The sequence below is a fragment of the Schistocerca nitens genome, chromosome 2 (assembly GCF_023898315.1).
Source record: "Schistocerca nitens isolate TAMUIC-IGC-003100 chromosome 2, iqSchNite1.1, whole genome shotgun sequence".
Lineage (NCBI taxonomy): Eukaryota > Metazoa > Arthropoda > Insecta > Orthoptera > Acrididae > Schistocerca > Schistocerca nitens.
Window position 1 is genome coordinate 602,208,063 of NC_064615.1, and position 25,824 is coordinate 602,233,886.

Consider the following 25,824-nt stretch of genomic DNA (forward strand, 5'->3'; position numbering starts at 1 on the left):
TAACATGGTCCATCAGGAGATAGAAGTGGTCGAAAACGATTGAAGGGTAGCGGTTGTAAGGGCAGAGGAAAAAAAGTGCCAAGGCCAGCGCCAAGGGAAAAAAAACCTCTGCGACAGTAGGACGGGTAGTAAGGGCAGTAGCGGCTTGCTAGCTGCGACAGAGGATGCAAGGTGAGGTGAGGTTAGCGTGAGGTATCGTGCATCGTTACCTACAGGGTGTTTCAAAAATGACCGGTATATTTGAAACGGCAATAAAAACTAAACGAGCAGCGATAGAAATACACCGTTTGTTGCAATATGCTTGGGACAACAGTACATTTTCAGGCAGACAAACTTTCGAAATTACAGTAGTTACAATTTTCAACAACAGATGGCGCTGCGGTCTGGGAAACTCTATAGTACGATATTTTCCACATATCCACCATGCGTAGCAATAATATGGCGTAGTCTCTGAATGAAATTACCCGAAACCTTTGACAACGTGTCTGGCGGAATGGCTTCACATGCAGATGAGATGTACTGCTTCAGCTGTTCAGTTGTTTCTGGATTCTGGCGGTACACCTGGTCGTTCAAGTGTCCCCACAGAAAGAAGTCACAGGGGTTCATGTCTGGCGAATAGGGAGGCCAATCACACGATCATCGAAATATTCATTCAGGAAATTAAAGACGTCGGCCGTGCGATGTGGCCCGGCACCATCTTGCATAAACCACGACGTGTTCGCAGTGTCGTCTAAGGCAGTTTGTACCGCCACAAATTCGCGACGAATGTCCAGATAGCGTGATGCAGTAATCGTTTCGGATCTGAAAAATGGGCCAATGATTCCTTTGGAAGAAATGGCGGCCCAGACCAGTACTTTTTGAGGCGGCAGGGACGATGAGACTGCAACATGGGGCTTTTCGGTTCCCCATATGCGCCAGTTCTGTTTATTGACGAAGCCGTCCAGGTAAAAATAAGCTTCGTCAGTAAACCAAATGCTGCCCACATGCATATCGCCGTCATCAATCCTGTGCACTATATCGTTAGCGAATGTCTCTCGTGCAGCAATGGTAGCGGCGCTGAGGGGTTGCCGCGTTTGAATTTTGTATGGATAGAGGTGTAAACTCTGGCGCATGAGACGATACGTGGACGTTGGCGTCATTTGGACCGCAGCTGCAACACGGCGAACGGAAACCCGAGGCCGCTGTTGGATCACCTGCTGCACTAGCTGCGCGTTGCCCTCTGTGGTTGCCGTACGCGATCGCCCTACCTTTCCAGCACGTTCATCCGTCACGTTCCCAGTCCGTTGAAATTTTTCAAACAGATCCTTTATTGTATCGCTTTTCGGTCCTTTGGTTACATTAAACCTCCGTTGAAAACTTCGTCTTGTTGCAACAACACTGTGTTCTAGGCGGTGGAATTCCAACACCAGAAAAATCCTCTGTTCTAAGGAATAAACCATGTTGTCTACAGCACACTTGCACGTTGTGAACAGCACACGCTTACAGCAGAAAGACGACGTACAGAATGGCGCACCCACAGACTGCGTTGTCTTCTATATCGTTCACATCACTTGCAGCACCATCTGTTGTTGAAAATTGTAACTACTGTAATTTCGAAAGTTTGTCCGCCTGAAAATGTACTGTTGTCCCAAGCATATTGCAACAAACGGTGTATTTCTATCGCTGCTCGTTTAGTTTTTATTGCCGTTTCAAATATACCGGTCATTTTTGAAACACTCTGTATGTACTGCGTGTTCGTTAGCTGGGTCAGTCCGGGTGCTGCGGCTGGGCTCGCTTGTAGTCTCCTGGGCCGGCCGCAGTGGCTTGCTCCCTGTAACATAGAGTTCGGCGCGGCAACGCTGCGCCTTGTCGTCAGTGACTTGGTGCAGCTTCTTCAGGCTGGTGCAGAACGGCGGCGATCGGCTACCGCTCAGCGTCCTCCTCTGCTGCACGGCGCAGGCCTTCTGCACTGAAGCTTCGAGCAGCTCTGCTTGTTCAGTGAGCTGCGCCGCTTCAGCATCGGAGAAATGCACGCCGTTCGCTCTCGCTGTCGCGATGATGGCTGCCTTTTTGTCTTCTCGGTCCCTCGGAGGGGCCGCTCCCGCAGCGGTCGGCATCGCCACCGGTTCCGCTGGGGCGGCGGTTTTCTTGTTTGCACCTTTCACCTGCGGTGCTGCTGGGGCAATCGCTGGGATAGGCGCGCGAACGTCTTTCTGCGAGGTCGCAGGAGTGTTCGCAGGTACGACTGCGCTGAGGCCTTGGGCGAAGACTGCTCGCAGTTGCCTCGAGGCCTCTTCCTTCTCCGCAGCCACGGCGGCTGCGAAGGCAGCCCTCTCCGCCGCCATGACGGCTTTGAGGGCTGCTGTGGCCTCCTTCACGGCGGTGCCGAGCTCGAGCTCACATTTCTTCACGGGAGAGCGAGCTGCGTCCTGGCTGCCCGTTTCCGAGCGGTCGTCCCTGCCCCTGGCAGGTGGATCTGCTACTGCGCCGTCCCTCAGCTGCGCCGGGCTGTTCTGCGCCCTACGCCGTTTCCGGCGTCGTCTTCGCTTCTGCCGCTGCGTCGGTGCGGCAGCGGCCGCCTCGCCGCCCCCGGCACGGCTGCGGCTTGAGAAAGCCGCACAACCGCGCCAAATGGCGACGTGAGGGCCGCCACACCGAACACAAGTCGGCAGAACGTTGCTGCCGCGGTCGCAGGCGCGGCTGTCGTGCTCGCCTGAGCACTTGACGCACCGCGCCGCGTTGCGGCAATACTTCGCAACATGGTCCTCGCCCTGGTACCTGAAGCACTGGGGCTGAGGGTCCATGGCGGTGGAGAGAGCCTCCGTCGTAACCGGGAAGCCCAGCAACTTCCGCACGATCACGGCATAGAGCGGCGCCCTCTTCCTATTGGTCCGGTTGGGCAACCTTGCGGTTGCACCACCAAACCCGGCTCGCGGCAGCCCTTCCCGGACCGCTGCCTCGTCACAGCACCAAGGTAACCCCCTGAGAAGTGCCTTGGTCGTCTTCATCCTTCCTACGGAAGGTGCCTTCTCACGCGCCGGTGGCGCGTCGACGATGTGGTCGGCCACTGCGACCTTGATCGCCCTGTGGTCGGCCACGTTTGCAGCTCGAACGCAGATCAGCGAGTCTGTATCGACAGACTCGTAGACCACCTCGTTCCGAGCGCAATTCGTCATGGTGTCGAACAGCGCTGTCCACCCGCCTTTGCACTTGACGTACAAAGGGGGGACAGGCCGCGACTCGTCTTCTCGGGAGTTCCTTGCACGGTCGGCAGACTCAGTGAGTTGCACAACCGAAGGACCCTTCGTAGCGGCAGGTTTCCTCTGCGCACCCTTCTTTCCCATGCTGCGAGGCGCGTGAAAACAACGCACGACAATTTGCTCTCCGCGGCGCCCACAGCACAGAAACGTCTTCACGAGCTCTCAACGGCCGAGTAAGCGTAGCGCGCAACGGCAGCGATGCGCTCGCCTCGCCAGCTCAGGCCGCACAGCACAGTGAGTGATTTTCATACAGAGCGCTATGTGGCGTTACCAACATAAAAACCTAAACAGCCTACTTACAAGGTTATCCATAAAGTTTTCTCTTACATCTGGAGGTGAGTGGTCGTCGATGAAAGGACCTGATAATAAACTTATGCCCACTTTTGATACTGAGTCTTACCAGAAAACTTCGCACGCAGCTTCAATTTCCTTCTTGGTGAATTCAAGTTCATTGTCTATTGCGACGAATACACCAACTCCATTTACTATTACCCTATCCTTTAGATATGCACGTAGTTTTTCCCAAAATTCACACTTCTCAATTCCGACACACACTACATGTAAAAACTTACATTGGTAGTTGGACGCAGACTACAAGTGTCACGTGAAGGCAGACAACGCCATGCAGTTAGACGGCCAATCGCGCTGAGAGACCGATTCGCTTCTTTTGGGTTTTAACGGTAGATACGAATAAGGTAATTGCGATGCTTCTGCATACACATCGGAGCTTCTTACTGGAAGAAAGTCGTTCACAATAGTGCGCAGCACGTCAGTCTTGGCGGTTACAAACAGCGAATGTCAACATCAGATATAGTAAGTTTACACAGTCGTACCTTTCCTTCGGCGCACTTACAACGTGTCGACACTCAATTTGCTCCCTGTGATTGATTCTTCCTATCAGTATCGATTTTTCCTTGCCTGCCTGTTGCTCCCCCATGTTGCCGATTAGGAGAGTCCTGGATAGATTCTCCCCGCAACTGAGTCGTCATAATTCACAACCAGTTGACGTTTCTAAGCTAGTTATTCTGCTTGTGTTTAGGCTCGCCGTCGCTGGGGGTGCAGGAGACGGACCCTCTACACGTGGACTTCGTAGAGGTGGACGAGGGCGGCGGCAACGTGTCTCTGCGTATGTCGCTCTCCGACATCAACATCGCAGGGCTCAGCGACACCAACGTCGTCTCCGTCAAGTGAGTACACCGCCGTAATCGTATGCCTCTCCAGTTTCCAACTTCTCTTCAGTTTCCTCGACTAATGGTGTCGAATCAGCACCATACCAACGACGTTTGGGGTACCAAACTTAAATTTCTGTCTATTTTAAGGTTCACTTGATAGGGAGGACGCAGCATGTTATCTTAGATGCAGTAATAGGTAGATGTGAAAGTAACTTCAACTGCACCCCAGAGAATTGTGGGGACTCTTGCTGTTCATGTTAAAGTAACAATTTATATTACTGTGTGGCAACCGTGACGAATTTATTTGACATCAATGATTTTATATCGCCTAGTATGGTGCTGTAAATGTTTTTGAACGTGATTATGAAAATCCGCTGGCCGAAACTGATTGGTAATTAAAGAAATTTTATTAGCATCTCTTGACGGTAGTCATGAGCTGGCAGGTAATACTAAGCTAAGACAAACCTTAGATTTTTTTTTGCAGATGACTCGATTACCCACAATGAAGCAGTTTAAAAAAGACGCTACATAAATATTTAATTAGATCTTCAGAAGGTTTTAGATTCACCAGGACAGCAGTGCACATTAGCACATCGTTACCGCGACCCGGGTAGGCGTGCCGGCCCAGTATCGAATCCGCCCCGTGGATAAACCACGAGGGTCTGTACGGTTTTTAGGCGGTTTCCCACATCCCACCAGGTCAATACAGGGATGGTAGCCTCGACCCGCCTGACTTACACGATTCACAAAGTTTTTTAAAACTTTGACATGGATAACACTAAACGCAAACAGACGGGATAGAGAATTTCCTTTCTAGAGAGGTGGGGACAGAAGGACATCGGGCTACCTATACCACTAAAGCCACCAAATCCATATTAACATGCCGACCCCGCGAAGATACGGGATAAGGACCAGGAAAAAATCTCGCTGTTTAGACTGACTTTAGTAATCTCATGGGGTAGTTTTCGACGGCAAAAACTAAAATTTTTTGAAACTTATTTACTTCTACGTTTCTCTGAACTGTTGTTAAAGAATCAGTAAAAGAAAAGCTTCTGTTTATGAAAAATTAAACATTTATTAAAACAAAAAACATGTTTTTACCAACAAATAAGGCTCTTTCATTAACATTGGCCTCTTAAACAGAGTTTTTCGAATCAGCTTAGAAAACAAACAAATCTTCTTCAACGACGTTCAGAAATATGTTTTGAGATCAAATAACGATAAATGAAGTAAAATATAGAGAAAAAAATTAGCAGTGACTTTCAATAAAAAAGACAATAGGTACATGAACGAATCAACTAAGCATCTATTTTCATTCATCACAGTCAAGACGTACCATTTTGTCAATGGAATGCATTTTACACACGTGTTTTTGACACTAAGAACATGTTTTGGTAGCGTTTGTGTCTTTAAGGCATGGACATATGTAGCATCACGCCGCCTATGACTTTTTTTGGCTGACTGAGTCCTGCTTTGGACTTGCACTACAGATTAGTTGACTCTGCTATCATTTTCAAACTTTTTGCAGTCTACAGGATCCTAGAAAAAGTTCTGTAATTGATTTGACCCTCTTTGATATTTGCTTTGATCAATACCACGTCAAGTTATCTTATAAAAATACAATGTATTATTTTGTTATTCTTATTTATAACTGTTTTTCCATAAAAATAGGTGAACTGTCTTACTATTTTTTTGGTTTTCTTCGGAAAAATTTTTGTTTCATCAACACCAAACTCGGTTGCATTTTGAAAGGAATCAGGTTTATCCAATGAGTCAGCAGTCTTCACTAGCTAACAGTAACTCTAAAATCTGTTCATCGTTCAAACGCCGCTCCATCCTGTCTAAAACAACGAAAAACAATTTGTGATGACAGATAAGAGTAGTGACGTTCATAGCTTCGTGAGGTAGATTTCGACCCAATCTGGTTAGTACCTACGGAAATAGTGGTCGCTGGGTAACATGTGCCTGCACAATGCAAGAGCACAGCCGGTACTAAGGTAGAAGCGGATTTGAAACATTGCAATCGGAACAAGAATGGCGCTTGTGGTATAAATTACCCCACGAATGCAGTTATGGCTTAAGTGGTGCAAATATTGGCAACTTCCATTGAACGTTCAGAAATGAAAAATTTTGCACTTCATAACGGGCAAGAATTTAGAATCATACCACTATGACACTTTCTAGTCACCTTTGAAAAGCCTGAATAACTACTGCTGCGAGATGTGCAAGAAGAGAGTCAATGAGGTTTTGGAAGGTAATGACAGAGTTGGCGAGCCATGATGATAGTAGTATCGTGGCCAGCTGCGCTAGAATTCTCGGTTGAAGAGCCATGTCGAGAATAGCCTGATCGGAATGATGTCGCAGATTCTTGATTGGTTTTAAATCCGGGGAGTTTGGTGGCGAGTGGAGTACGGAAAACTCACCCTGGTGCTCTTCGAACCAAGCACGTACACTGCGAGCTGTGCGACACGTTGCACTGTCCTGCTGGTAGATGGCGAGAAAAAACAAACTGCATGTAGGGGTGCACATGATTCCCAAGGATAGATGCATACGTGTGTTGATCCGTTGGGCCATCCAGAATGACAATATCATCCAGTGAATGCCACAAAAACATTCCCCAGACTCTAATGCTCCCTCCTTTTTCCTGAACCCTTCCGACGATTGTTGCAAGGTGTTTACTTTCAGTCCGATGGAGCATCAAACAGTATTCATATGAAAAGGCCACCTGTCGCCACTCAGTCGTCGTCCCGTTACGGTACTGGCGTGCAAATTCCAGGGTTCTTCGCCAGTGAACAGCAGTCAGCGCGGTGGGTGGATGAACAAGGCGGCTGCTGTGGAGGCCCTTATGCAGCAACGTTCGCTCAACGACCGCTGAGGAGACGCTGTTGGCAGCCTCTTGGTTCTTCTGGGCGACTGGTTGATCAAAAGCTGTACGTCTATTCGCCCGTACACATCTCCGCAGCCGTCGTTCCCCCCGTCATCTATGGACCGTGGTGCATCATAGATGCCTCGGCGCAGTTTTTGATAGCACCATTTTTCCATTAAAGGTTTATTTCTACCACAGCGGCACACGAACAATTTGCAAACTTTGCCGTTTCGTAAACTTCCACCCTTTGCTTGAAAACAAATGATTATGTCTTTGTGGAATTGCTCAATTTCCGTGATACGACAACGACTGCACTGTTTCCAGCGTCACCCCAGCACGCTTTATATGCCCTCCACTACTATTGCTGCCACCTGCTGTCTGTGAGTGATTATTGCACGTTGATGTCGAACGTAAGCTGTGCTCACATAATGTGACTGGACCGTGAATTAGAATTGGAGCCACCCAACTGATATAAATATCTAGGTGTAAAAATTTTTGTGATATGAAATAGAATGATTACATAGGCTAAGTTGCAGATAAAACCTGCGACAGACTTCGATTCATTGGTAGTATACTGGAAAAATGCAGCCTACAAAGAAAGTTCGTTTACAAAACTCTCCCACGATGTTCCTCCTTTCTCTTCTTGCATTTCCCGTTTCTCTTAGTGGTCTGCACCTTTATATGTAGGCTGTGACAGTGTTTGTGGCATTTGGTGGCCGGATTCTCTTCCTGACGCCAGCAATGCTTGCATCATTTCATCGCGGGAATGAATCTGTATGCTCCACCTGTCGGCATCTGGTCTACACCCACATGGTCAAGGGTGATAACGTTCTCTAAGTGTTTTCGTAGTGAGTATCTGAGGCTGGACGGTGGGCACCAGTCCAGTATTTGCCCAGATAACGCGGGACACTGCCTTAAACCACTTCCAGGCAGACCGCATGATCAGCCCGCGTCGTTAATCCATGAAGCGGGGGCGTTAGCTATCAGGGGTTATCCATCCTAGGTTTTGCTGAAGTGTATAATACTCATATCGAACAAGAGTAAGAGAGGATATTGAACGTACACAAAGAATGGCAGCACGAATGTTGAGACCTGTTTGACTTGCGGAAAAGTTGAAAAGTCTGAAATGGATGACGCTTGAAGAAAGACGTCTACTATTCGGCAGCAGCTTGCCTGCAAAAACTCAAGAACCACTGAGTATGGAGTGAGGAATCTGGGAATATACTGCAGACCTTAACATATCGCTCCCGATGAGATCCCGAAGAAAAAATTACATAATAGAGCGTACGAAAACATTCAAGAAATCGTTTCCCTGCGCTGCATATACGGATGGAACGAAAAAATAAATAATGCGCATTAGAATGAGAGTACGCCTCGCACACTAAAAAATTTCCAGCTAATGTACAAGTTGTCGAAATGGTGCGACGAAGTTCGAGGGGCTGTAGAGGGTTCTTGAGAAACAAGACGAGAACAGGAACCCGTGAGCGTAAACATCATTTAACGGCGCTACAGAACATAGGAGTGATAAGTGTCCGCAACTGCCGCTAAGCCAACTCTTCGGCAGCAAACGTGACTCTGCACGCTGACAGACCGTAGGCGGTACGTCTCGCATCGTTGTTTGTTATTCAGTGATCGCGACTGATTCCCACAATCACCACTGGAAAACATGGAGCTAGCTTCTGATTAGACAGGCCTATTCTCCTATTAATACGGATTTTATGGTGGATGACGATTTCAGATAAGGGTCCCCATCTGAATTTTATTTTTCTCCTGTATCGAAAAACAGTGGCGATTTCAGGGGCTTTCAGGAGAAAAAAAACCTGCGGACAGAAACCCGTGTCCTATACCGTCATACACCAAGGCAACAGCGCATAGCAAACATACGAGACAAGATCTTTCTACACAGCAGTTAGCGCCATCTTCTCCACTGGCGATCGAGGCAATCAGTCACTATCACTGAATAGCAAATAACATTGAAAACGTTCCGCCTAGGATCCGTCAGCGTACTGTCACGTCTGGACAAGGCATCCTATGTTCCATATGTACTCAACACACCGTTTACAGTCCCTCGAAGTTCGTCTCATCGTTTCGTATACACTATTATTATATAATGGGTTGCAAATAGACTAGGGCTCTAGTGATTAGGCAACGTGAGGTCATGATGTCTCACTGTACACTACAGCGGACAGCAGTTGAATGGGGCAGTCCACAATTCTATTAATGCAGGCGGTTAGTAGTGAGCCGTGCGTGGCTCGCGCTCATGCCGTATCTCATTCGACATCCTGTTTTTACTGTATTACCACCTCCTGATGTTAATTCCAATTACTGGTGTCACTGAGTTGCCATCTTTCCTGCCAGTGAGCGGCAGCAGCGGCGCTTATCTACATCTACATCTACATCTACATCTACATCCATTCTCCGCAAGCCACCTGACGGTGTGTGGCAGAGGGTACTTTGAGTACCTCTATCGGTTCTCCCTTCTATTCTAGTCTCGTATTGTTCATGGAAAGAAAGATTGTCGGCATGCCTCTGTGTGGGCTCTACTCTACCTGATTTTATCCTCATGGTCTCTTCGCGAGATATACGTAGGAGGGAGGAATATACTTCTTGACTCCTCGGTGAAGGTATGTTCTCGAAACGTCAAAAAAATCCCGTACCGAGCTACTGACCGTCTCTCTTGCAGAGTCTTCCACTGGAGTTTATCTTTCATCTCCGTAACGCTTTCGCAATTACTAAATGATCCTGTAACGAAGCGCGCTGCTCTCCGTTGGATCTTCTCTATCTCTTCTATCAACCCTATGTGGTACGGATTCCACACTGGTGAACAGTATTCAAGCAGTGGGCGAACAAGTGTACTGTCACCTACTTCCTTCGTTTTCGGATTGCATTTCCTTAGGATTCTTCCAATGAATCACAGTCTGGCATCTGCTTTACCGACGATCAACTTTATATGGTCATTCCATTTTAAATCACTCCTAATTTCTACTCCCAGATAATTTATGGAATTAAGTGCTTCCAATTGATGACCTGCTATACTTTAGCTAAATGATAAATGATCTTTCTTTCTATGTATTCGCAGGACATTACACTTGTCTACATTGAGATTCAATTGCCATTCCCTGCACCATGCGTCAATTCGTTGCAGATCCTCCTGCATTTCAGTACAATTTTCCATTGTTACAACCTCTCGATATACTACATCATCCGCAAAAAGCCTCAGTGAACTTCCAATGTTATCCACAAGGTCATTTATATATAATGTGAATAGCAACGGTCCTACGACACTCCCCTGCGGCACACCTGAAGTCGCTCTTACTTCGGAAGACTTCTCTCCATTGAGAATGACATGCTGCGTTCTGTTATCTAGGAACTCTTCAATCCAATCACACAATTGGTCTGATAGTCCATATGCTCTTACTTTCTTCATTAAACGACTGTGGGGAACTGTATCGAACGCCTTGCTGAAGTCAAGAAACACGGCATCTACCTGGGAACCCGTGTCTATGGCCCTCTGAGTCTCGTGGACGAATAGCGTGAGCTGGGTTTCAGACGATTGTCTTTTTCGAAACCCATGCTGATTCCTACAGAGTAGATTTCTAGTCTCCAGAAAAGTCATTATACTCGAACATAATACGTGTTGCAAAATCCTACAGCTGATCGACGTTAGAGGTATAGGTCTATAGTCCTGCACATCTGTTCGATGTCCCTTCTTGAAAACGGGGATGACCTGTGCTCTTTTCCAATCCTTTGGAACGCTACGCTCTTCTAGAGACCTACGGTACACCGCTGCAAGAAGGGGGCAAGTTCCTTCGCGTACTCTGTGTAAAATCGAACTGGTATCCCATCAGGTCCAGGGGCCTTTCCTCTTTTGAGCGATTTTAATTTTTTTTCTATCCCTCTGTCATCTATTTCGATATCTACCATTTTGTCATCTGTGCGGCAATCTAGAGAAGGAACTACAGTGCAGTCTTCCTCTGTGAAACAGCTTTGGAAAAAGGCATTTAGTATTTCGGCCTTTAGTCTGTCATCCTCTGTTTCAGTACCATTTTGGTCACAGAGTGTCTGGACATTTTGTTTTGATCCACCAACCGCTTTGACATAAGACCAAAATTTCTTAGGATTTTCTGCCAAGTCAGTACATAGAACTTTACTTTCGAATTCATTGAACGCCTCTCGCATAGCCCTCCTCACGCTGCATTTCACTTCGCGTAATTTTTGTTTGTCTGCAAGGCTTTGGCTATGTTTATGTTTGCTGTGAAGTTCCCTTTGCTTCCGTAGCAGTTTTCTAACTCGGTTGTTGTACCACGGTGGCTCCTTTCCATCTCCTACGATCTTGCTTAGCACATACTCATCTAATGCATATTGTACGATGGTTTTGAACTTTGTCCACTGATCCTCAACACAATCTGTACTTGAGACAAAACTTTTGTGTTGAGCCGTCAAGTGCCCTGAAATCTGTTTTTGTCACTTTTGCTAAACAGAAAAATCTTTCTAACTTCTTTAATATTTCTATTTATAGCTGAAATCATCGATGCAGCAACCGCTTTATGATCGCTGATTCCCTGTTCTGCGTATTATCTTTGCTGACTGCTATTACTTCCCGGTTGTCGTGTGTTCGGAGTTCCTTCGGATCTGCCAGTAAGATGGGAGGCACTAGCAGTGCAGTTCGGACCTGGCAGTGTTTGATTTAGGATGCGGCAGAAGTTCAGTTGGGGTGCATCTGCAGTGAGGTCCGGACAGCCATGAATGGCTGGCTCTGAGCACTATGGGACTTAACATCTTAGGTCATCAGTCCCCTAGAACTTAGAACTACTTAAACCTAACTAACCTAAGGACATCACACACATCCATGCCCGAGGCCGGATTCGAACCTGCGACCGTAGCAGTCCCGCGGTTCCGAACTGCAGCGCCTAGAATCGCTAGACCACCGCGGCCGGCGGACAGCCATGACTCACCCGACAGTTGCCGATACATATCATTTAAGTGCAGACAACGTTGGTTGGTCGTCGGTCGGTCGTCTTGTCGGACGACGTGTATGTTGGCTGCGATCGCTTATGGGTTGCCTGCATGTGCCGACTCGTTATTCGTCCTTTTTATTGCACAGTCGCTGCCATTAGTATTGTCTAGTCCTTCGTGCAAGTGTTCGTGAAACTGTGTGTAGCTTGTGATGTCGACTGCTCAGTTATTTTAGTGCTGTCTCCGTGCTGATGTGTGACAGTCGGTCGGTTGGCGTCGAGCAGCGAGGATAACTCTGCGGGGCGTGGTATGGCCGGGCCCGTTGGCGGTCTCTACACAGTGTCGGGGTGTGTGGGGCTGTTCCCATTGCTACGAGGTCCGTGGCTCACTGACCCTGGACACGGAAGTTGAATTTGGATTTAATTTACCAGCAAGTCAAGACTGTTCACATGGTGCCATTTGGTTCTCGTTGTTGGCTGTTGGAACATTCCCGTGAGCAACAACGTGTGTGTTTGAGTTGGCGAAGGTTTAGCCACCATCCGGTGGAGTCTAACTGTATTTGGTTATTTGCAATTGAATTGCACCAGCGGAATTTTCTGCCTTGTGACCGTTAACGTTCCGGTTACCTGCCCTGGCCGTTGACGTAAATTAAGACAGTGTCCCTTCCTCACCGTGTTGTCGCTGTCCAGCACGGTGTGTAGTTCGACAGCTTTATGTATGCTTGGTTGTGGGCGTCCATGCCTTTTACGTTTGCATTGAACTCCCGGTTGTGTCCTGGTCGAGTGGAACCCGAGTTACCTTGTCGGTGGGTCCGTTGACTGCCTGTCGGTTGGGTTGTTGTCGGATCGAGAATGGTTGGGCCGACTGCCTGTCTCACTTAAGTGAATGTTAGTATTTCAAGTGCTGGCCGACCCCCGAAACTTCTGAGGGCCGTTAGCTGCACTGCCTTTTCTTATTTTCTGTTGTGTGTATTTGTATGTCTCGTAGCCGATGGTTTTGAATTAAAGTTGAATTGTTTTTAGTGGTGTTTTAAGTCATGGGCCTTCAGCTACTTTAAAATTAAAGTTCCTTGCTTTTCAAGTATTAGATTTTTTAGGCCTTCAGTCTGATTAAAATATCTTTTTAAAGATAAAGCCTTGGGCCTTCTGCCTACTAAAAATTGTTTTAGTTGTGTTTTGAGTCATGGGCCCTCAGCCGTTTTAAAATTAAAAGTTTCTGCTTGTCAGGTGTTAGATTGTTTGGGCCTTCAGCTTGATTAATATATTGTTTAAAGATAAAACCTTGGGGCTTCTGCCTAATAAAAATTATTTTAGTTGTGTTTTAAGTCTTCAGCCGTTTTAAAATTAAAGTTCCTTGCTTGTCAAGTGTTAGATTGTTTGGGGCCATTAGCCTAATTTAAGATAAGGCTTTGTTGTATAAGTTTATTTTACCTTGAGTTTTAAGTCATGGGGCCTTCAGCCATTTTTAAATTAAGGATCTTTGCCTTTCGAGCATCAGACTCTTTGGGGCCTTCAGCCTAATTCAAGATAAGGCCTTCCGCCTTGTGTTTTTTTATTTAATTTTACCTTGACTCTTAAACGATCGGCCTTCAGCGGTCTTTAAATTAAGGTTGTTGCTTTTCAAGTGTTAGATTTTTGGTCCTTCAGCCAAATTATAGAACTTACCCTTCTGCTTTCTAAATATTCTTCTTGGCATCTGAATTTTGAGTTAATGACTTTTAGCCGTCTTTTTTAATTAAAGTGGTTGTGCCCTTAAGGCATAAGACAGTGTGGCGTATTCCGCCGATAACTAAGTTCAAGAATTTGTAATGTAATGTTTGGTCAAAGAAATAAAGTTATGTGTTCGAGTGTAACTGACAGCCACTCATTTTGGCCCCTTTCCACAATTCCAACTACCTGTCCTGTTCTGCGAGTTTAGCAGGGCGTATCAAGTAGTTATTGATAGACTGTGCTATGCGCGAACAGCAAATACTGCAATGAGTCTAGTAATATCCACTATGAACGGAGGTAAGGCTTGATCACTATTAGCTCAAAATCCTTTCGTGCATGAAACAAAAGGGAAAAACCTTCTTAAACCAGTACAGAAATATAAATATGTAAAGCATATTCATTATTCCAATAGCAACAAATTAATCTTGCCGCAAGACCAGCTGTACCTGTTGTCCCCTGTGACAAACAGTTTCAGTGAACAGCCTACGAACCACCTAATTACGGTTCAGGAACTCACGATAACTACCCCAAAACGGAGAGCAAAGGAGACCGTAAGAGATAAAGAGCAGTATAGTCGTGCGGAAACTGGACCTGTCTACTACTCCAGATGCCTTCAGCCGGTTACATTATACGTGGAAGTAGACAAACAGTAACAGTTCGACCCAAACAGTATAAACCAGAACCCGAACAGCTCGAGAAACCAGTACGAGTGGAAGAACACTGCAGCCTCCAACCTGTCAGGTCGTCTGCGTTCTGCTTAGAAGTCGAAAATTATGGAATCTCATTTGCGTATACTGCATAACAACTTCAGTAAACAAAATTACATTCTTGGGTTTGTCGTGTTCTTGATACTTCGCTCTTGCTATTTTCGTGTTAAAGAGAATATAGAATAAAAATCCGCTTCAGTTGCCAGTAATTCTCTTAATTTATTCCACGACCGGTTCGGAAGCTTAAAGTTTAATCTTCAGGTGCCACCAAATAATTATAGGAATGTAAATATGTGTCTGTCTGGCCAAACGCGGGGGACCACACCCACATCAAACAAACGCATGGGAGTGTAGGACTAGCAACTATAGCGCCCGCCTGGATAAACTGATTGATAATGCCATCTTGATTTTGTAGTCGTCTTATGATAATACTTATTTTTACTTCCAAGTCAAATTTAGAACAGACCAGTGTCTTATTTGAGGAATGTTAGATTGAGTGAGATGATTTTTCTTCATGGGCTTTCAGAAAATAGGAATAACGCCAGCGAAGCTGTTGATATCTTTGGTCCTATAGCATATATTTGATCCTATAGCATATTACTGTGGAGAGGGCTTAGAGAGACACACTACTGTTTAGTCCTAGTTACAAATCGAGTTATTGAAGTACTGTAAGCGTCAGTATAAATCAGGTGGGAAACGTAGAATCTATACTGGGTTCGTGAGAACATCGAGTTTCATAAGAGGTATCACATCCTTCCCCATCCACTTATGACTGTGGTAATACTGTCATCACCGAAACTGCTAGAGACTAATAAGGCAGCTGAAACATAAGGCATTTATTTATTGAGTTTATTGTTCATTATAGCTCAGTTCCTAGAGAGCAACACAATGACCATTTCATTTCCAAGTTCACAATTGTTTCGTAAGTTTCAATTTAGTATCATTTTGTATTGCGCTAGATCTTAATGTGGATTTACGACAGTGAAAGTACGATATACAGAGCTATAACAATCCCTTTGAAATTTTGTTGACTACCTACACAATATTCAATATGGACTTTTCTATGACACCATTTTCCGTTCCCAGTTGGGTATTGTTCTTTTGTCACAAGAAATGAGTACATATATCCAGCGCAGGCGAGCAACTTGTTTCTCTGCAGTAAAATTTTATTGTTACGCTACTCGTTCTCCTTGAGTGCTCCGGTAAATCGTCCACTTGGCTGTCCGGCAGGATCCTACTGAGCTAATGCTCACCCGTATAAACTGAGCCAATTCCTGTCTGGCAGCAACTATGGAAACTTCCTGCGTGTAACATAGCGATACGTTGCGCAATGGAAATTAACCGTAACTTCGCAAGAGACTTTAGTAAACAAGTCTAGGTGCTATATATAAAAACAGTGACCATTCCTCAGGAGGTCTTCTAAGGTGATGATTGGATCACACTCATTCTTTGTCTCTGCTCCACGTTCCTGGCTCGAGCAATGTTACTTTACCAGTATTGTACATAGCCTCCTTCAGCTTCAGTGCAGTCCTACAATGGCACGCAGAGACATCATCGATGTTTCTCGCATATTAATATGTGTAAGTGTGATCCGTGTATTGTGCTGCAATGGGAGTTATTGAACTTCTGTCTAGAAGAGTGTGTTGGGTAATAAGAAAACTATATACATAGAGATTGCCTGACGTTGTTGTGTGTACAGCAGAATGGGTTAAATGATTTTTGGGATGCATTTTGCACAGTTCAGAGTCATCTCAAGAAGCACCACAACGGTAGTAACTGCAGTGGTACAGGCAGGTGGTTCTTCGATGTAGCCTGCAGCAGGCGTCAGTTTTCACCACACACCAACCATTTGCGTAACCACAACTGGAACTCTCAACAGGTACCGGAGGGTCAGCACTAACCTGATGTCTTCTATAAATCATCTCGTATCTCGTCGTCCCATTGCATAGAGAAATAGCACGTCGCTGAATCTTTGAAAGAAACAATGAAATGAAGACAAGAATATGGTTGTGGTTCAGTTCTGCTATCAAGAATGTTTGACACTTCGGCATGTCTTGTGATTTCATTAGCAACAAAAGTTTATTAATTTTCAGTTGCCCAACAATCTTTTTATACATTAGCTGAACAATTAATGCCGTGCCCTACCATTTCATTTATTTTGTTAAAGGCAAGTGTTCGTCTCTTCCCTTATTTAAAATCCAACAATCATTAGTTAATCAGTCTCATCTTACACTGAAATCCTTTAGTTTTGTTTTCCCACATTCACTTACTTATGTAAAGGCAATATCCAAAAAACTGAACAGTATTAAAACAATTTTCTAAAAGAACCTCCACTGAACAAAGTTGCATTTCAATTCTTCAATCTGGAATTAAAAAACACTGACAACACCAGAAGCAAACAACTCAGTGTGCGGAGCGCACTTAACCACTACTGGCTATTAAGAATCAGATCACATAACTATCAGTTATTCCCTAAAGTTTTAGCGCGTCGGCTACTTTAATGAAAACAGTTCATTAACACTATAAACTAACAATTCCAGAGGACACTTGACATTAATTTTCCACAAGTTAAATCAGTCTATCAGAAGTGCTTATGAGAGCGCTTGATAACAATTTAACCAAAGCTCAGGCAGAAGATGAACAGCTTAAGTTCTCATGTGACTATTTACAGTTAGTTAACCAAAGGAGATGCAATTTATAAAATTCAGTTTACCAAGAACAGTTACCAACGTATTAACCTAAGAGCTCTCTACTATTTCCGGCAGCCTCTAAACTTTGCCAGTACACACAGTCTTCAAACAAGAAAAATTCCGGTGTACTATACACGGTGTTCCATTGATCGTGACCGGACCAAATATCTCACGAAATAAGCGTCAAACGAAAAACCTACAAAGAACGAAACTTGTCTAGCTTGAAGGGGAAACCAGATGGCGGTATGGTTGGCCCGCTAGATGGCGCTGCCATAGGTCAAACGGATATCAACTGCGTTTTTTAAAATAGGAACCCCCATTTTTTTTATTACATATTCGTGTAGTACGGAAAGAAATGTGAATGTTTTAGTTGGACCACTTTTTTCGCTTTGTGATAGATGGCTCTGTAATAGTAACTAACATATGGCTCACAATTTTAGAGTAACAGTTGGTAACAGGTAGGTTTTTAAAATTAAAATACAGACCTTAGGTACGTTTGAACATTTTATTTCGGTTGTTCCAATGTGATACATGTACCTTTGTGAACTTATCATTTCTGAGAAGGCATGCTGTTACAGCGTGTTTACCTGTAAATACCACATTAATGCAATAAATGCTTAAAATGATGTCCGTCAACCTCAATGCATTTGGCAACACCTGTAACGACATTCCTCTTAACAGCGAGTAGTTCGCCTTCCGTAATGTTCGCACATGCATTGACAATATGTTGGTAGATCACGATAGCAAAAATATGCTTCAACTTTCCCCACAGAAAGAAATCCGGGGACGTCAGATCCGGTGAACGTGCGGGCTATGGTATGGTGCTTCGACGACCAATCCACCTGTCATGGAATATGCTATTCAATACCGCTTCAACCGCACGCGAGCTATGTGCCGGACATCCATCATGTTGGAAGTACATCGCCATTCTGTCATGCAGTGAAACATCTTGTAGTAACATCGGTAGAACATTACGTAGGAAACCAGCATAGCCGGCCGCGGTGGTCTAGCGGTTCTGGCGCTGCAGTCCGGAACCGCGGGACTGCTACGGTCGCAGGTTCGAATCCTGCCTCGGGCATGGGTGTGTGATATGTCCTTAGGTTAGTTAGGTTTAAGTAGTTCTAAGTTCTAGGGGACTTATGACCTAAGATGTTGAGTCCCATAGTGCTCAGAGCCATTTGAACCATTTTTGAAATCAACATACATTGCACCATTTAGATTGCCATCGATAAAATGGGGGCCAATTATCCTTCCTCCTATAATGCCGCACCATACATTAACCCGCCAAGGTCGCTGATGTTCCACTTGTCGCAGCCATCGTGGATTTTCCGTTGCCCAGTAGTGCATATTATGCCGGTTTACGTTACCGCTGTTGGTGAATGCCGCTTCGTCGCTAAATAGAATGCGTGCAAAAAATTTGTCATTGTCCCGTAATTTCTCTTGTGCCGAGTGACAGAACCGTACACGACGTTCAAAGTCGTCGCCGTGCAATTCCTGGTGCATAGACATATGGTACGGGTGCAACCGATGTTGATGTAGCGTTCTCAACACCGACGTTTTTGAGATTCCCGCGAAATTTGTCTGGTACTGATGTGCGGATTAGCCGCGACAACAGCTAAAACACCTACTTGGACAACATCATTTGTTGCCGGTCGTGGTTGACGTTTCACATGTGGCTGAACACTTGCTGTTTCCTTAAATAACGTAACTATCCGGCGAACGGTCCGGACTCTTGGATTATGTCGTCCAGGATACCGAGCAGCATACATAACACACGCCCGTTGGGCATTTTGATCACAATAGCCATAAATCAACACGATATCGACCTTTTCCGCAATTGGTAAACTGTTTATTTTAACACGGGTAATGTATCGCGAAGCAAATACCGTCCGCACTGGCGGAATGTTACGTGATACCACGTACTTATACGTTTGTGACTATTACAGCGCCATCTATCACAAAACGAATAAAGTGATCCAACTAAAACATTCATATTTCTTTACGCACTACACGAATATGTAATGAAAATGGGGGTTCCTATTAAAAAAAAAAAACGCAGTTGATATCCGTTTCACCTATGGCAGCGCCGACCGAGCGAGGTGGCCCAGTAGTTAGCACACTGGACTCGCATTCGGGAGGACGACGGTTCAATCCCGTCTCCGGCCATCCTGATTTAGGTTTTCCGTGATTTCCCTAAATCGCTTCAGGCAAATGCCGGGATGGTTCCTTTGAAAGGGCACGGCCGATTTCCTTCCTCATCCTTCTCTCACCCGAGCTTGCGCTCCGTCTCTAATGATCTCGTTGTCGACGGGACGTTAAACACTAATCTCCTCCTCCTCCTCCTATGGCATCGCCATCGAGCAGGCCAACCATAGCGCCATCTGGTTTCCCCCATCAAGCTAGACGAGTTTCGTTCTTTGTAGTTTTTTCGTTTGATGCTTATTTCGTGAGATATTTGGCCCGGTCACTATCAATGGACCACCCTGTATAACCGTACGCAGTGGGATCTTACAATAACAGAAAAGACAACTTTGTATCAAAGTACCACGTATATACTGACCTTACTTAAAATTACCTAACATCTACCGACCCCTTGGACCGGTAGTGCCTTTGTATACTCTACCGTATTTCTCAGGGCTGACTACCAGAACAACAGGTCCTTGTCGACCAATAAAGTAGGTTATAGTTCGTGCCTAATTTCCTCCAAACTAAATCAACTTATTTGTTACCGGCACTGTCCATATTTCTTCTACTCTTAGGGGATCAGCTTCACTACACAGTTCTACGAGGTTCTAGGACAAGATCACTTCATCAGTTCTACGAGGTTCTAGAACAAGATCACTTCATCAGGTGAAACTGAAACCAGGCCCTTCGTTTTTAATAAGCGAAAGTTTCCAAACTTCCAGAAACGACATACCATCATTTTACACAAGATGACTACCATGGCGTGTCGTCCTCTTCCTCCGAACCAGCGAAACTCTGTGCATGTGTCTTCCTTCACATACGCACGCTCCTCTGCTTCCGCCAGCCTCACCAAAGCACCTCCACTCGCTAGTCTTCACGCTCGCAAACTCTACCCTTGCGCGCAGAGCAACTTGCCATCCTTGCCAATGAGCGCTCTCGTCTCTCGCTGGCCTCTCACGCCTCATCCACACCCCAAAGAGATTCTATGAAGACAAACCAGTCAATCGATCCCAGCAGAAATCTCGAACCTTCTAACATGGTTCAACAAGCACCATAAATCGAACATGTTCACAATACACTTTCACAAACCTGATAAGATCTCCTGAAACTAACCATAACACAATGACAATAATGAATCGTACTGATCATATAGTATTTTACTATGTACACAGGAAGGTCTAAAACTTGCGACAGCCCATCTTAAATTGCCCTCAAATTGACGTTACTACAGTTCACGAACCTTAAACGTCGTATATATATATATAAGGCTCATCGGCCATTTGACCATCTTCTTCTGTGCGGATGCATCAACAGTGCCCGAACTCTTACGGAAATCAGCAGTAAAGCCGTGAGTAATGAGTATGATGGGCAGGGGCACTATGAATATAGTGCGGGACAATAAGTTGCGAATGCGGGTCTCACGGGAGGCGTGCCAGAGATAAGTCCCTGCAGTCGTATTATCCTCTGTGTCCTCGTGCCGGTACGGTAACAGCATGTTTGGTCAGCGGGCTAGCTGCCCTCTGTAATAAAAAAACTGAGCTAATGGATCAACAACGAACTGAAACGGGTGTCTTTCGACGTCCGCCCTGAGCAGATACAACGAACGAAATCGAACAAAATGAGATTTAAAAAAAGAGAAAAAAAAAAGAAAAGATGGATAGAGCGCCTGCGCTGTAAGCTGGAGGTACCCTGTTCGAGTCCCTCTTGACTTACATCAATGCCTGTATGCAGCTAAGATTATTCATTTCATTGTAACTTAAACATCGTGTTGCCTCGGGTTTGTTTGTAACTATTCTTCATTAGTTCAGGAGCTCTTTCGTTTTATGACAATTCCCAAGTTAAATCCACGTGCGCTTTACTCAATGTCTGTTGTTTTAATTCCCATCTGTCCTGTAAATGTTTTCCCAGCACTGTCTAACTGATTCTCTGCAATCAACATGGTCTACTGTCGGCTTTGTCCCATTAACAACGTCTGTATAACTGCTTTATGTGGTGTGGCCCCCATAGCCGATCAGGTATACAGTTATTAATAGACTATGGTTCTGTACACTGATGTTCGGGATTGCTGCTGCCGGATGCACTCTGGCAATTGCAGCTTTCCTGGTCGACGCTGCACCCTCCCACAACCATCGCTGACGTCAAGGAGTAGCTCGTTATCATAGCCTTATTCGCGCCATTCATCTCTCCCGTTGCGCGTCTCCCCCACAGTCGGCGGCGCACTGCATGATGACCAGGTGTGAGAGGAAGCCTGGCACTGTGATAATGACTTTTCAGTTTTGAAGTTCTAGGGCCATTCGTTCTCCTTGCCCTACTGAAAACCTATTTCATACGTCTCATTTTTACTCGGAATAGAAAAAAAACTGGAGGTTAGACCACGAGAAATTGTGAAAAAGTTTGAAAAGTACCATATAAGAGCGACCCAATCCACTACATTTACACCTTTTACATGTACGCCTACATGATTGCTCTGCGATTCACAATTAAGTGTCTGGCACAGGGTCCAACCAACTACCTCCAAGCTATTCTCTGCTGTTTCACTATCGAACAGCTTGCGGGAAAAACGAACACTTAAATCTTTGCGTGCGAGCCCTGATTTCTCTTATGACGACGATCATTCCTCCCTACACCCGCCTGGCTAGTCGAGCGCACTAACGCTCTGCTTCCTGGACTCGGGTAGGAGCGCCAGCCCCGGATCGAATCCGACAAGTGGATTAACGACGAGGGCCAGTGTGCCAGCCAGTCTGGATGTGGCTTTTAGGCGGTTTTCCACATCCCGCTAGGTGAATACCGGGCTGGTCCCCACTTTCCGCCTCAGTTACACGACTCGCAGACATCTGAACACGTTCGCACTATTCCATGACTTACACTAGATACCGACAGCAGGGGTACACTAATTCCGTCCCGGGGGGTACGGGGTGGCGGAAGGAAGGGCATCCAGCCACCCCTTTCCACTAACCTTGCCAAAACCGTTCCCAACAATGCCGACCCTGCGTCAGCGCGGGACATGGCACCAGAGAAAGAAGAAAGAAGGAAAGAAACATCATTCCTCTCTACGTAAGTCGCCACCAGCAAAATATTATCACTCTCTGAGGACAAAGTTCATGATGGAAATTTCATGAAAAGATCCTGCCACAAGGATTTGTTTTAACGATTGCCATTTCAATTCACGATTCATATCAGTGGCACTCTCTCCGCTATTTCGTAATAATGCAAAACGAGCTGCCCTTCTTTGAACTTTTTCGATGTCCTCCGTCAGTCCTATCTGATGTGGATCCGACACCCCACAACAGCACCCCAGAAGAGGACGGACAAGCGTAATGTCATCTCTTTAGCAGACCTGTTACATTTTCCAAGTGTTCTGCCAATAAATAGTATTCTTTGATTTCTTTTTCCCACAACACTATCTACTGGATCGCTCCAATTTTAGTTATTCGTAATTATAATCCCTAAGTGTTAAGTTGAACTCACGGCCTTTAGATTTGTGTGTTTTATCCTGTAACCGAACTTTAATGTATTCTTTTTATTGCTCATGAGCATAACTTCATACATTTCATTATTTAGGGTCAACTGCAACTTTTCGCACCATATAGATATCTTGTCAAAATCGTTTTGCAATTTGTTTTGATCATCTAATGAATTTATAAAACCGTAAATGACAGCATCATCTGCAAACAATTTAAGTGGGCTGCTCAGATTGCCTCCTAAATCATTAACATAGATCACTAACAGCAGAGGACCTTTAACACTTCCTTGGGGAACAGCAGATGTTGCTTCCGTTTTATTCGATGATTCTCCGTTAATTACTACGAATTGTGACCTTTCCCAGCGTACAGAAAAAGTCTCTTGATGGCCCTAGATGACACAATTACTTGTTACTAATTGGTTTTGTCATACTCGTGCAATCAGTAATGTTCTATTGTCTGATGCTGTGGTCCAGCTGCAGATCGGCGTGTAGCTGTTGTCCGATACCTGGAGTGGCATGTGTACGTCCCTAATGACCGTCACTGCTACTGATTCGGCCTATACACCTGTCATTTTACGTACAACGTGGTCCTCGAAACAACCATTCAGCTTTCTGTGTGTCTGTAATACGACCGCAGTGAAACTCAGTTAATTGCATGAAATGCGTTTCTTGGCATGTCTACATCGTTTACTAACGCAGTAAGGTAAATTCAGCTGTCACAGTTTCAGCATTTTCATACTCCCTGTGTTAGTCCGTTTCTGTTCTACCCGGCATAGGTAGGACATAGTTTATGTTCCCTCGCACTGCCACCAGTGGAATAAACGGGTGTTTCTTGAAGTCGATGAAGTCGGAGTTCTCGAAGTGAATAGCTAGCTACTAGTAAAGTCCAGAGTGTTTGCAGGCGAGTTAAAAGTTTTGCTATTGCTTCATGGTATAGTGTTTGTTTCTGGCGCAGTTAGTACGCATTTGTGCGATTTTAAATACCACTGCTATTTACAAATGGCTGAAAATTGTTTTTTGCGACAGCCAGAGAAATCTGCTGACCATAATTTCCAGTCCAGAGCACCACAATTCATTTCTTGCCAGACTGATATAAAATGTTCTGTCTCCCTATTCATAATCAGGAGGAGTCGGGAATTACGGCGATTAATGGAAGTTTACTTTTTTTGCAAACCAGTAAATTCTAGAATAGTTCACAGGCACTAATTAATATTTTTGAGATTCATTCAAGTTTTCCTATCGAAATCAACACTTTATACCGTTATAAGTTCGGAGACTACCTCTACTCTACTAATTATTGTTCCATCAATTAATTAAGTACGGTTAATAGCTTGCGTTAAAAGTGATGAATAAGTTACGCCACTTCCCACGTGGTTTTCGACAAAGTACTGGCGGCACACGAAATAAAAATATTGAAATCAAGACATAGGCTTTCCAGTAAATTATCGATCCATGAAAGTTCATCTCTATGCATCTGCACAAAAATGCGCGGTAACAAATTCGATCGATAACCACTCAAGTCATTCGTCGTCAGGGTCATCTGAGGCTTAGCGTACGCGGTCGTGGACAGAAGTAAGGCACATCCTGAGGCGTAGCGAGGTACATAAAGGACGACTACGACGATCGAATTCATCTCATATAACGCCGCGGTGGTCATTCTATACCGTCGGTGCGGTAACGCAGTCGACGGTAAACAGAATGTCTCAGGCTCCTACAGCAGTGCTCAAATGGCATCCTTTCTGACTACAAGATGTTACATATCGCTGTTAGTTGAAGACTAATAGCCTTCCCAATCTTTCTCTAAGCAATACTATAGTCTATGTGTGTTCTATAATAATACCAGTTAGATAACTCTTAAATTCTGACTTCTACAATTTTTCTAACGGGACCGAGGGTAGATTGTGATCTCTGAGCTGTCTCTGTTCTACCCTTCGCACCTCTTTAAAGTTACATAATTATCTTGCAGCTGGGCACAGTTCCACGATTACTTCTAATGAACATAGTGCTCTAATGTTATCTTTTAACTTACTTCCAAAGGATAGTTCATTTATCGTGATTTCACAAACTTTAGTATAAAAGTTAGTTTTTATTTAATAACTTGAAAAATAAAAGAGGTAACTTCATGAAAACCTCGACAGTCACAGTACGTTTTTACATGAAAAAAAACCTAAATCCAAAATTACAGCTTTCTATCTTAAATATTTCGCACCCTGTGCGGCTGATCCCGGCGGAGGTTCGAGTCCTCCCTCGGGCATGGGTGTGTGTGTTTGTCTTAAGGATAATTTAGGTTAAGTAGTGTGTAAGCTTAGGGTCTGATGACCTTAGCAGTTAAGTCCCATAAGATTTCACACACATTTGAACATTTTTATTTCGCGCTTTTGAAATTTTGTAAAATGTGGATTTTTGTGAAAACTAATCAGCGGATCATGCTGAAACTCAAAATATAAGGAGTGTTCAAATTAATAGCTAATAAATGTCCTAAATACCAAACCAGTTGAAATTTGTATATCCCGCTTTGGGGTAACGAAGTGAAACATATTGGGACGTGAATGTAGTCCCCGTGTGACTGTGCACATGCGTTAAGACAAAGTGTAACGGCCAAGTACGTGTTTGGTCCGTTAAAAAACGTCTCAAAGGGAAGTGCTTCAACTTGGATGATGAACTGAAGGATTTCTGTGAACAGGGAATCCTTCGGTCCGTGAAACCGTGGGATGGTTGTGCTTAGGTCTTTGGTGATTACTTTTGAATAGAGACTTCAATAATACCCATAGTGTTGTTTCCTACCTTTTCTTTTGATTACCTCTTATATGTAAGTCATACTGTCTTACCTCATCTTTG

The 25,824-nt window shown here is 44.8% G+C and overlaps 1 protein-coding gene across 1 annotated transcript in view; it reads left to right on the top strand.

The window, feature by feature from the left end:
* Positions 1-25,824, top strand: part of LOC126236683 (protein takeout-like) — a 175,397-nt gene that overhangs the window by 96,798 nt on the left and 52,775 nt on the right. The window contains exon 3 of the mRNA XM_049946172.1: positions 4,279-4,426. Within this exon, the coding sequence (XP_049802129.1) occupies positions 4,279-4,426 (148 nt within the window). The remainder of the gene's footprint in view (positions 1-4,278; positions 4,427-25,824) is intronic.